Source organism: Bos mutus, chromosome 9 (genome assembly GCF_027580195.1).
Source record: "Bos mutus isolate GX-2022 chromosome 9, NWIPB_WYAK_1.1, whole genome shotgun sequence".
Classification (NCBI taxonomy): Eukaryota; Metazoa; Chordata; class Mammalia; order Artiodactyla; family Bovidae; genus Bos; species Bos mutus.
This window is the reverse complement of record NC_091625.1, coordinates 96,314,768-96,328,520: the sequence shown is the minus strand read 5'-3', so window position 1 is coordinate 96,328,520 and position 13,753 is coordinate 96,314,768. Positions and strand designations below refer to the sequence as shown.

The 13,753-nt window shown below is 41.8% G+C and overlaps 1 protein-coding gene across 2 annotated transcripts in view; it reads left to right on the top strand.

Moving 5' to 3' along the window:
- PLG (plasminogen) overlaps nt 1-13,753 on the top strand; it is a 47,609-nt gene that overhangs the window by 10,113 nt on the left and 23,743 nt on the right. For both annotated transcript variants that reach the window (XM_005900397.3, XM_005900398.3), the window contains exons 4-9: nt 721-835; nt 2,916-3,055; nt 5,041-5,161; nt 6,839-6,957; nt 8,772-8,934; nt 9,608-9,753. In XM_005900397.3, coding sequence (XP_005900459.2) covers nt 721-835; nt 2,916-3,055; nt 5,041-5,161; nt 6,839-6,957; nt 8,772-8,934; nt 9,608-9,753 — 804 coding nt within the window. The remainder of the gene's footprint in view (nt 1-720; nt 836-2,915; nt 3,056-5,040; nt 5,162-6,838; nt 6,958-8,771; nt 8,935-9,607; nt 9,754-13,753) is intronic.

Genomic DNA, 13,753 nt, shown 5'->3' with positions numbered 1-13,753 from the left:
TTTGGTACTTTTTTCACACTTAAAATACCACCGTGAGCCTAGAAATGGCTTGCATCTCTCTCAGCCTCTGTGGGTCTGCCCATTCCACGAAGAAGCCCTCACCCACTTCCCATCCACTCCCTCACGATGCTATTTATTTTCTCTGTTACACATGTTGCCATGAGGTTGTCTATTTCACAATCTGTGTCCTTGATTACCTTGGGGCCCCAGACTCCACTGAGATGTAAGCTCCACTTGGGCATGACCTGTGTGGTTCCTACTCCAAGCGTCCCCAGCACTTCCAGCACGCAGCATCTGCCTGGCACACGGGAGGGCCGGAGCTCTGGAGAAAGGAATAAATCCCACACATAACTATAATCCCTTGTTGCTGTTGTTTAGTTGCTAGGTCGTGTCCGAGTCTTTGCGACCCCATGGACTGTAGCCCACCAGGCTCCTCTGTTCATGGGAACTGTCCAGGAAAGAATACTGGAGAGGGTTGCCATTTCTTTCTCTGGGGATCTTCCCAACCCCAGGGATTGAACCTACCTCTCCTGCACTGGGAGGCGGCTTCTTTACCACTGAGCCACCAGGGAAGCCTGCAATAACTCTTACACAGACCGTCTTTGTAGATAGTGGGTAACGCTGTCCTTTCTCTCAACATGACCGAGCAGCGCAGGGCTTCCTCGCGATTTTTCGTCGTTGTGGTGAGAGGGTTTGACCACTGTTGGGGCTTCCTTGCAGTCTACCTTTTGGAGTGCAAGACCGGAAATGGGCAGACCTACAGAGGGACCACAGCCAAAACAAAGAGTGGGGTCACCTGCCAAAAATGGAGCGCCACTTCTCCACACGTGCCCAAGTAAGACTTTCTCTTTTGTCTCCGTGTTCACCTCTTATCCTCAGAACGATTCCGTTATTTCTGACTCAAATCAGAACATGTGACTAGACCAGCAGGCATGGGGAGAATCTTACTGATGCTGGTGCAGAGCTGCTCAATAATTGATGGCATAAAAGCAGAAAACGGCTGCTGTCCATTCATTCTTGTGTATATGCTTTTTTTTTTGGAAGATTTAAAACAATAAAAAAAGAACAATACATTCTAGAACATGAATTCTAGGCTGAGACTGAGAAAATAAAAAGATGATGATGTTTACAATTCAATCAGTCTAAACCAAATGTGTTCACATCAACATTGCAAAAAACAGATTAGCTTGCAACTTGCCTATTATTTATTTTAATGTCATTTTTTATACTTTGCCCAATATGGTGTTCAGTTCAGTTCAGTCACTCAGTCATGTCCGACTCTTTGCGACCCCATGAATACGCAGCACGCCAGCCCTCCCTGTCCATCGCCAACTCCCTGAGTTCACCCAAACTCATGTGTATCGAGTCGGTGATGCTATCCAGCCATCTCATCCTCTGTTGTCCCCTTCTTCTCCTGCTCTCAATCCCTCCCAGCATCAGGGTCTTTTCCAATGAGTCAACTCTTCGCATGAGGTGGCCAAAGTATTGGGAGTTTCAGCTTCAGCATCAGTCCTTCCAATAAACACCCAGGACTGGTCTCCTTTAGGATGGACTGGTTGGATCTCCTTGCAGTCCAAGGGGCTCTCAAGAGTCTTCTCCAACACCACAGTTCAAAAGCATCAATTCTTCGGCGCTCAGCTTTCTTCACAGTCCAACTCTCACATCCATACATGACCACTGGAAAAACCATATTAGGTGGTATTAAATTCTCATTAACAATGCTTATCAAGTGGGAATTTAGTGTCTATGATCCTCCCCACTCCCAAATTGTCTTTAGCCATCCTTATGAGTTGGGCTTCACTGGTGGCTCAGTGGTAAAGAATCCGCCTGCCAATGCAGGAAACATGGGTTCAATCCCAGGGTCAAGAAGATCCCCTGGAGAAAGAAACAGCAACCCACTCCATTATTCTTATCTGAAAAATCCCATGAACAGAAGAACCTGGTGGGCTACAGTCCATGGTGTCGCACAACTGAGAGACCAAGCAACAACAATAACAAGATGAAGTCTCATATTCCCAGTACACTAAGGCTTATTGAGATTAAAAAGATAAACCAAATGGCCAAGTCATAGAACGGCAAGGGTCTGAGAGAGAATCTTGGTCATCTATACCCCAACCGGCGAGGAAACTGAAGTCCCAAGAGCACCAAATCTACCAAAAACAGGTACACAGAAGAACCAGAAACAAAATCTGCCACTTTAGATTCAAAGTCTTAGGTTTTTAACCCAATTTCTTATTGCAACACAGCAGCTCATCTCTGAAAACGAGCTTCACTCTATCCTTCCACTCTCCCATTAATTCTAGACATACCTCAGAAAGGACGTGGAGTTTGGCATCAGACAGATCTGACTTTAAACTCTTGAGATGCTATTTATTAACTGCTCAAGCTTAGGTGAGATTTGATCTGTTTCACATGGCTGTGCCTCAGTTTTCTGATCTGGGAAGTGGGAATATAATAACACCTTCCTGATGGGCATTTTTATTGACTACATTAGAGAATGTATAGAGAGACTTTAGCATAATGCCTCATGCAGAGTTCACACAGACAAAATGGTATCAACTGTATTATTTTTATAGAGAGAAGGGCACCTGATAAAAGCAGGTGTTTGGCATGTCTCATGAATTTGGCAGGCTTTGAGGGCTTTAAATTTCTACTGTGCATAAGACACTTTGACTCTACTTCTAAGACTTGGCTGTTCACACAGTAATAACAGTGATATTAGCTACTCTACTGAACAGGCTATCAATAGAGACTCTGAAAACTGGATACAAATGCTATTGGACACAGCCGAAATATAGTTGGATGACACAATCTCAAACCACAGTTGGGAAGGGCGGGGGGGTCTTATCCTGCCCTGCTGATAACATGTTGATTTTTAAAATATAGTCAAAGTGACTCTTTTCCATCCTCTGCAGGTTTTCGCCTGAAAAATTTCCTCTAGCGGGACTGGAGGAGAACTATTGCAGGAATCCAGACAATGATGAGAGTGGGCCCTGGTGTTACACCACAGATCCAGACAAGAGATATGACTACTGTGACATTCCCGAATGTGAAGGTCAGGGATGGCTCTAGAAAAAGTTTTCCTATTCTTCCCTTTATGTATGGAGTAATTTGCTATAAATTGATTATCTGTGGGGATATTAGTAATCAATTAGTGCTGTGTTTGACGTCATCAAGTAATACATGACCTCTGGGAAAAGACCAAAATTTTGCAGAATTTCCATTATGGATCTAAATTATCTTTATTAACATGTAGTTCAGGGTTCGGGGTGGGGAACGCATGTGTGCCTGTGGCGGATTCATTTTGATGTTTGGCAAAACTAATACAGTTATGTAAAGTTTAAAAATAAAATAAAATTAAATAAATAAAAAAAAATAAAAAAAAAAACCATGTAGTTCAACAGGGACAAATATAAAACGAGTCGCCAGTCCAGGTTCGATGCACGGTACTGGATGCTTGGGACTGGTGCACTGGGACGACCCAGAGGGAGGGTAGGGGAGGGAAGAGGGAGGAGGGTTCAGGATGGGGAACGCGGGTATACCTGTGGCGGATTCATTTTTCGATATTTGGCAAAACTAATACAATATTGTAAAGTTTAAAAATAAAATAAAATTTAAAAAAAAGTTAAAAAAAAAAAACAGAACTAGATGTAAACTCTAGATGCACACTTCTTATGCTTAAAGCTCTGACACAGTTTAAGCCAGAAACATATTTGCAATTCAACTGCTAGCATAAAACCACAAAATCAATACAATTCAAACACACAACATTAAGTTAACAGGGTAGACTTTGTCATGTTGTTGAAACCAAGCCATGAACCAGTTTTTAAGTCAGCCATCTATTGTTTTAATGGAACAACCAATTTAAGAGCTCACTTCAAAAGTCAACGTCAAAAGAATGTAAAATATCCTATGGGAAAATATTCTTTACTTCATATTTCCTGCTACATTTATTGATGCAATAGGGGGATGAATGAAGGTGGGGTTTGCATAACCACGTGGTTGAGTCCATACTGGCTCAGTTTCCCATCACTTCCTCTAGTCCAACCTTTGGCATTCTTTATTTATTTGTACACCATGTTATGAGGTCATCTGGCCCTTTACTGACATGAGAGTATCCTTTTTATATCAAGTCTGCTTCTGTTTTCCTTATTGTCACATAAAAATTCAAGTCGTATATTCTTCTGCTATACCACATTATATTAAGCATTGCAACGTTTCCATTTTACAGGGATGCAAGAAAGAAAAACAACCAGTCATGCTTCTCAATAATAATGATAAAAAGAGAAGCATTGTCCCTTTAGGTGAATATTGTTTCTCTCTCGAGGTCACGAACACAAGCAAAAACCCTGGCAGTAAAATTCTGAGAGGCTGCCGGCTTCTTCGGCAGTTATCCAGACAGAGAGAGCTTCCCAATGGCTTGATGGGAAAGAATCTGGCTGCCAATGCAGGAGACACAGGAGATGTGGGTTCCATCCCTGGGTTGGGAAGATCCCCTGGAGGAGGAAATGGCAACTCACTCTAGTATTCTCGCCTGGAAAATTCCATGGACAGAGGAGCCTGGCAGGCTGCAGTTTACGAGGTCACAAAGAGCAGGACGTGACTGAGCAAGCATGCATTCAATCAGAATAATTCCATAGGAATTTTTTGGAAGACAGACCTCAAATATTAAAAAAATTCTAGTAGAGAATTTACAGATTCCTGAGATTATATGCAATCTCTCCCCACAACCACCAAGAACCAACACATGTAGGAACCTTGAAGACAAAGCATTATGGAGTTTCTGGATTTGGTCACAACTGTAATAGTAGAGAAGGTATTGACCACATCTGCTAATTCTACCATTTGAAAAAGAGAATGATGTTTTAGATTGTATTAGAAAATTAAGCCTTTATTGCCAATTTTGTTGCTAGGTAATTGGTGGAAAATTACCAACGAACAAGTGGTAAAGGTATTTGAGACACTTCTAGTGATAGTCTAGTCTCTACCCTTTTTTGCTTCATTCATTTCCATTTCTTTCTTCCTTTCTGTTCTTCCCAGATAAATGTATGCATTGCAGTGGAGAAAACTATGAGGGCAAGATTGCCAAGACCATGTCTGGACGTGACTGCCAGGCTTGGGACTCTCAGAGCCCACATGCCCACGGATACATTCCTTCCAAGTAAGTCTCCCTGGCAGTGAAATTGGATGTTTAAGCCTCTGCAATGCTATGGGTAATTTAATATTATCTAGGTTTTTTAGCATTCCTCAAAAAGTGAACACACCCAGTGTTTTTGAATTTCAAAGTTTGCATTTTCCTACGTGACTGCAAAAGAAGTACACATTCTTTTTTTAAATTTATTTATTTTTATTGAAGGAGAATTGCTTTGTAGAATTTTGCTGTTTTCTGTCAAACCTCAACATGAATCAGCCATAGATATACATATATCCCCTCCCTTAGAAGTATACATTCTTACTAGTTAAAATGTGGTCCATGGAAGGGTGCTGTCACCTAAGCGTTTGTTAGAAATGCAGAATCTCATCCCCACTGAGTCTGCATTTGCACTGTAACCAGATTCCTGGCTAATTTGTAGGTTAAATGTAGGAAATATAGATATACGCATCCATACACACACAATATATACATCTCTCCTGTGTGTTTTCCAAATATTGCCCTTCTCTTTGTATTCCTTTCTTTTTCTTCATGCTGATGAGATTCAAAGCTTCCTACCCTGTGATCTGTAGGTGGGCTTTAGGGCTTTGTGAATCCCTGAATATTTTATGTGTGTTTATACCGGTGTATTTTTATGGGATGGAGGATCCCTAACTTTCACTAGCTACTCAAAGAGGGTCATGAATCTATAGTAGAAAAAAGAGTCCCTGATCTAGAAAGTAAAGGTGGGGATAAATTTCTGCATCTCCTATTTCATATTAATTGTACTTAAAACACCTCCCTCTCTATAGCTGCTTCTGGTCATTCTCTTCATTTTTTGATGACTACAGGATTATAATGGGGGTTGTAAAAACTTACAGGAAAAGAGACTAAGTCACAGATTCCAGTGTGGAAAACAGCTCCCCTGTGTGTCTGTACCTCCTGCTTCAAATAGCTGTCTTAAATCACCGCTGCTGTTATTTTCTTTTCCCTACTGTATTCCAAAGAAGAAACACAGTGAAGGCCTTCAGCCTCAGAATTGGTTAAATTTACTTCCCAGAAACTGGAAGAAGATTGCCTAAGCCACTGCAGGTTGCTCTGCCCATCCTAACAAAGCATTTACAGTCTCAGGAAGGGACATGAAATGAGCCCGGAGGGACACGAGGTGTGGCGTTCATCTCACAGGCTCCATCACTCGGTCCCTGCTGCGGGGGCGCTCCCTGGCCTGCACACAGGGACATAGCTTATCTGTCCCAGTTTCTACAAGTTTAAAGATTAGCAGGCTCAGAACCGGGTAGACTAGAAGGACCATTCCTTTAACCTATGAAGACACCAACTTCTAGGCTGCACTGTTTACTAAAGAACTATCTCTAGCCAGTGAGTACTTTGTGTTTTAAAAATTGCTATTAATTGCTGCTGACTCATTGAAGTTGGCTGACATAAGTTTTCCAGATGGCCCAAATGACAAAGTTGATCCTGTTCCATGATTGTGGCACATGTAGACTGTTAGAAAATCAATCCTTGGAACACTCAGCTAATCTTTCTTATGAGATGGTCATCACACCGAGGATAACCTTCATCCCGTCCCCTCCTTGGGTGCCTGACTGTGTCTAGCACACAGCGGTGCTCAGTATTTGCTCATTTGAAATGATTCTCATCTGTGAAGGTAAATGTTCAGTGCTGTTAAAGTCCTTCTTGCACCTTCAGATTTCCAAGCAAGAATCTGAAGATGAACTACTGCCGTAATCCTGATGGGGAGCCCCGCCCATGGTGTTTCACCACCGACCCCCAAAAGCGCTGGGAATTCTGTGACATCCCAAGATGTAGTAAGTATGGTTCCGACCCAGTCCTCAGGGACCTTCACCTGCTCTCTCGGAATCAAGAGTGCTGTGCCTGGAAAGTGCCCCACAAGTCCTATGGGATGTGATTACTCTTTTAAAACAGTTTATTGGTTACTATATGTAATTGATCAGAGCATCTATTTTTTATGTTTTTTTTTTTTTTGGGGGGTCCTCTTTTGCCTCTTCTGAGTACAGATGAATGTAGGCTTTTGGGAGTGATCTCTGGTACCCTCCCGTTCTCTAGTGCTAAAGGCAAATCAGACCCACAGCTTCTGGTACCTGGATTTCATTATCAGCCAGTGAAGTGAAACTCAGTCGTGTCCGACTCTGGATGGTAGCCTACCAGGCTCCTCCATCCATGGGATTTTCCAGGCAAGTGTACTGGAGTGGGCTGCTGTTTCCTTCTCTAGGGGATCTTCCCAAACCAGGGATTGAACCTGGGTCTCCTGCATTGCAGACAGACGCTTTACCGAGTTCTTTCTAATTGTAAGCAAAGTGCTGTCTCAGGACGTACAGTTTTTCCGTGTGGCCAGCTTGGGAGGCAGTGGCAGGAGAAGAGAGGTCTGGGGGAGAAGATGAAATGGCAGACCTGCCGGGAACGACTTGGAAAAAGCAGTTTTATCATATTTTCCTTCTATAAGGATTTGAAGCAAGGCGCTGAACAAGGACAGTTGAGACTGTTAACAGGACTCAGTGGGTCCTGAGGTCTGGCTTCCTATTCTTCACTCAGACGGTCACGCTAGAGTGACCAACGGGACTCAGTACTCCCCTTATGAACATCAGTTTCTCTTTCAGTCTCTTTTTCCCTTGAGGCTTTCCTTCTTTAAATTGACGTGTAGTTGATTTCCAACATTGTCTTAGTTTCAGGTGTATAGCAAAGAGATTTGGTTATACGCATGTATGCATATATCTGTATTCTCCTCCCCCCGACTCTTCTCCATCATAGTTTATTACATGATATTGAATATACTTCCGTGTGCTATACAGTAAATCTTTGTTTATCTGTTTTACGTATGACAGTGTGTCTTAAGAATTTCTTGATTTCTCACTGCGTACCCTTTTCCTTGGAGACACTATTTTTTTTCTTCCCATGGACTCTCTCTGTTGTTTGTGGAATACTCGGTGTCAGTCAGTTATGTGTACTTAATGAATCATTTATTCTTCAGAAAGGAAGCTGGTTCATTGGCACATGTGCAGATTTGGGGTAGGATACGACACAGTTGAGCCTCACCGTGTGGGTTGAACTGAGACTATAGAAAACAGAGAATACAGAAAGAAGCATTTACTCCAAGGGTCTTGTCCCTGGAGGGGTTTTTCATAAGCTGCTGCTGCTGCTAAGTCGCTTCAGTCGTGTCCGACTCTGTGCGACCCCACAGACGGCAGCCCACCAGGCTCCGCCGTCCCTGGGATTCTCCAGGCAAGAACACTGGAGTGGGTTGCCATTTCCTTCTCCAATGCATGAAAGTGAAATGGGAAAGTGAAGTCACTCAGTCGTGTCCGACTCTTCGCGACCCCATGGACTGCAGCCTACCAGGCTCCTCTGTCCATGGGATTTGCCAGGCAAGAGTACTGGAGTGGGGTGCCATTGCCTTCTCTGTTTTCATAAGAGGGTCTCATAAACATTGATTCTACCACATTGGCTTCTTCTGAAAAATGATAAACGACACTCAAATGCAGGATTCTGGAAGGATAAGAGGAAAAGAAGACAGACTGACACTCTCTGCCTCCATCTCCCGTAACTTCCACCTGTGCCTTCTTTACGTAGAAGCACTCACTGTAACATATCTTCCCCATTTAAGCCACACCCCCGCCATCTTCTGGGCCGAAGTATCAGTGTCTGAAGGGAACCGGCAAAAACTATGGAGGGACGGTGGCCGTCACCGAGTCCGGGCACACATGTCAGCGCTGGAGCGAGCAGACACCCCACAAACACAACAGGACCCCAGAAAACTTCCCATGCAAGTGAGTCCGCTCTGGTTTCATTTCCTTGTCAAGGAAAGGAATGAACCATTCCATCCTTGTCATGGGATGGACAGCAAGATCCCACTGATGTGCCTTGGTTTTAGTGACAATAGGAACCTCGGCTTAAAGCTTTTGGGAATGAAAACTGGTCAAGTCACCTGCAAGGGAAGTGACATTTAGCGCTGGTTTCCCTAGAAAACTGGTTCTCAAAGTGTGGTTTCCTGGGCCTGCAGCATCAATAGCATCAGGAAGTTTGTTAGAAACTAAACCAGCGACCTTGGAGTGGGTTTCAGCAAGGTTTTGCATGAAATGTACAGTAAGGTTTGAGAACACAAATTCGAGGGCTATGATACATGATTTAGGAGGCAGAAACAGTGTAGAAAACACCCATTGTGTGTCCAGCATGTAGCACAGGGCCTTAGGCACAGTGAAAGATCTATTTTGCTTCATGATACACAGTCAAGGAATATATTTGAATCATTCACCCAAGAGAAGCATCCTGCCATAATTCTATGGACTCCCACTCAGCTTAAGTTTCCATCCATTATTCAGTTGGTATAGTTCTAGAGAATTAACTGGACACACCACCAGTATCACCATTAAGAAGTATGTGTGTACTTTGTTATTTCTTTAGCCTTTTGGAAAGCCAAACTCACAGTTCCTTCTTTTTCAGAAACTTGGAGGAAAACTACTGTCGTAACCCTAATGGGGAGAAAGCCCCATGGTGTTATACAACCAACAGCGAAGTGAGGTGGGAATACTGCACAATCCCGTCCTGCGAGTCCTCTCCGTTATCCACAGAACGCATGGATGTCCCAGGTAAGAAGGGCCATGGGAGCTTACTGAGGGTGCCATTGCTCTGTATTTTTGTATTCCAGAAGCATCACAGTAGCTTTGGAAATGATTTCATTGTGTTGTGGTCAGAGAACATGCCTTATGATTTCATTTATTCTATTTTTTAAAATTTATTTTTAATTGGAGGATAATTGCTTTACGATATTGTGTTGGCTTCTGCCATACAAGTGTGAATCAACCATGAGTATACCTATGTCCCCTCCATCCTGACCCTCCTCCCCGACTCCTCTAGGTTGTCACAGAGTACTGCGTTGAGCAACCTGTGTTATATAGCAGCTTCCCATTAGCTATGTATTTTACATTCACTTTAAATTTGTTGAGGCTCATTTTATGGTTCAGAATAAAGTCGTCTTGGTGAATGCTTTACATGCTCTTGAAAAGAATCTGGCTTCTGTTGTTGTGTAGTGTTCTACAAACGCCGACGAGGTCAAGCTGGTTAGTCTTGTTTGGCTTTCCTGAATCCTTGTTAATTTTCTATCTCCTTTTCTGTTGATTACTGAGAGATGATCGGTGATGTTAGGTGTGCATTCGTCTATCTCTTTCCAGTTTTGTGTTTGCTTTGTCTATTCTGGAACTCCTTGTCAGGCACAGACACACTTTGGATCCTTGTCTTTGCAAACAAATGACCCCTTTTATCATTCTGTAATATCTCTCCATGTCTCTAGAAATAGTCCTTGTTCTAAAGGCTACTTTTGCTGATATGAATAGAGCCATTGCAGCTCTGTTTTTACTAGAGTTTGGATGATGTCTTTTTTTCTCAGTCTTTTGAGATGTTTAGACCATTTGCATTTAATGTCATATTGTTAACATGGCTGGATTTAAATCTACCATCAATTTAGTTATTTCTACTTGTTATTTCTATTAGTTATTTCTACTTGAATTTTGTTCCTTTTATCTTTCTATGCCTCTGACTTAATTTTTTGTATTACCTTTTATTACCTCATTTTACTATTTAATGTTTACAATATACACGTTTAACTTACATTTTACCTACAAATAATATTATTTTACTTGATGTATAATGTAAGAAACTTACAACATTGCAATATTTACTCTCCCAAAATATCATGCTATTGTTCTGAGTTTACATCTATTATTTTAGAAATCTCACAATAAATTGATACTATTTTTGCCCTGAAGAATCAGTCATTTTTTAAAGCAATTAGAAAGAAAAAGGGTATTATATTTATTTTTATTTATTTATTTCTACCATTTCTTCTATGCTTCATCTCCTTGTGTTGGTTCTCCAATTTCCATGTGATGGCATGTTCTTCCTGTAAAAGACTTAACCTTTCCCATTTTTTATAGTACAAGTCTGTTGATGATGAAGTCTTTTAGCATCTGTATGTCAGGAAGAGTCTTCATACTGCCTTTAGTTTTAAAAAACAATTTTTGTTGGGTACAGAATTCTGGGTGGACAATTTTTCCCCTTTACCACTTTAAAGATGTCACTCCATTGCCTTCTGTTTTGAATAGCTTCTGACGGAAATCTGTGTTTCTCTGTATTTAGTATTTCTTTTTTCTCTGGTTGCCTTTAAGACTTCCTCTCATTTTCAGTTTTCAGCAGTTGGTTACAGTGCATCTAAGTGAGTCGATTTGTTTACTTACATGTTTATGGTGCTTTTCCTACTTGAAGCTCTCTGAGCTTCTTGTGTTTGTGGATTATTGATTTTCATTACTTTTGTAAAATTCTCAGCCATCACTGCTCAAATATTTCCTTTTCCCTGCTCTCTCTCTCTGTTTTCCTTTTTGGGACTTCAGTCACCCAAATGTTAGACCATTTCATGCTGTCTCATATCTCTCATATGCTTGTTCTATTTCTTTACCCACTCTTTTTTTCCTTTTGTGTGTTAGTTCAGATAATATTTATCAATCTGTTTTCAAGTTCACTGATTATTTACTCTGTTCTGTTCAGTCTGTTAATCAGCCCATCAAGGGAATTTTTCATCTCTGATAACATGGTTTTTATTTCTGGTGTTTACATTTGATCATTTTATTATTTTTTTAAAAAATAGTTTCCATCTTTGCTGACATTCTTCATCTATCCATGCACACTGTTGACCAGTATGGTATCTACTACAAAATCCATCAACATATTAATCATAATTACCTTATAATCAGAGTTCCAAAGAAGAGCAAGAAGACATAAGAAAGTCTTCCTCAGCGATCAGTGCAAAAGAATAGAGGAAAACAATAGAATGGGAAAGACTAGAGATCTCTTCAAGAGAAGTAGAGATACCAAGGGAACATTTCATGCAAAGATGGGCTCGATAAAGGACAGAAATGGTATGGACCTAACAGAAGCAGAAGATATTAAGAAGAGATGGCAAGAATACACAGAAGAACTGTACAAAAAATCTTCATGACCCGGATAATCATGATGGTGTGATCACTCACCTAGAGCCAGATATCCTGGAATGTGAGGTCAAGTGGGCCTTAGAAAGCATCACTACAAACAAAGCTAGTGGAGGTGATGGAATTCCAGTTGAGCTATTTCAAATCCTGAAAGATGATGCTGTGAAAGTGCTGCACTCAATATGCCAGCAAATTTGGGAAACTCAGCAGTGACCACAGGACTGGAAAAGGTCAGTTTTCATTCCAATCCTAAAGAAGGGCAATGCCAAAGAATGCTCAAACTACCACACAATTGCTCAAAATTCTCCAAGCCAGGCTTCAGCAATATGTGAACCGTGAACTTCCAGATGTTCAAGCTGGTTTTAGAAAAGGCAGAGGAACCAGAGATCAAATTGCCAACATCTGCTGGATCATGGAAAAAGCAAGACAGTTCCAGAAAAACATCCATTTCTGTTTTATTGACTATGCCAAAGCCTTTGACTGTGTGGATCACAATAAACTGTAGAAAATTCCTCAAGAGATGGGAATACCAGACCACCTGACCTGCCTCTTGAGAAATTTGTATGCAGGTCAGGAAGCAACAGTTAGAACTGGACATGGAACAACAGACTGGTTCCAAATAGGAAAAGGAGTATGTCAAGGCTGTATACTGTCACCCTGCTTATTTAACTTATATGCAGAGTACATCATGAGAAACGCTGGACTGGAAGAAGCACAAGCTGGAATCAAGATTGCCAGGAGAAATATCAATAACCTCAGATATGCAGATGACACCACCTTTATGGCAGAAAGTGAAGAGGAACTAAAAAGCCTCTTGATGAAGGTGAAAGAGGAGAGTGAAAAAGTTGGCCTAAAGCTCAACATTTAGAAAACGAAGATCATGGCATCTGGTCCTATCACTTCATGGGAATTAGATGGGGAAACAGTGGAAACAGTGTCAGACTTTATTTTTTTGGGGTCCAAAATCACTGCAGATGGTGACTGCAGCCATGAAACTAAAAGATGCTTACTCCTTGGAAGAAAAGTTATGACCAACCTAGATAGCATATTGAAAAGCAGAGACATTACTTTGCCAACAAAGGTCCGTCTAATCAAGGCTATGGTTTTTCCAGTGGTCATGTATGGATGTGAGAGTTGGACTGTGAAGAAAGCTGAGCACCGAAGAATCGATGCTTTTGAACTGTGGTGTTGGAGAAGACTCTTGAGAATCCCTTGGACTGCAAGGAGATCCAGCCAGTCCATTCTGGGATTTCTTTGGAAGGAATGATGCTAAAGCTGAAACTCCAGTACTTTGGCCACCTTATGCGAAGAGTTGACTCATTGGAAAAGACTCTGATGCTGGGAGGGATTGGGGGCAGGAGGAGAAGGGGACGACAGAGGATGAGATGGCTGGATGGCATTACTGACTCAATGGACGTGAGTCTGAGTGAACTTTGGGAGTTGGTGATGGACAGGGAGGCCTGGCGTGCTGTGATTCATGGGGTCGCAAAGAGTCGGACACGACTGAGCGACTGAACTGAACTGAACCTTATAATCTCAATCTGATAATCCCACATCTCTGGGTGGCTCTGATAGCCATGAAATTAAAAGATGCTTACTCCTTGGAAGG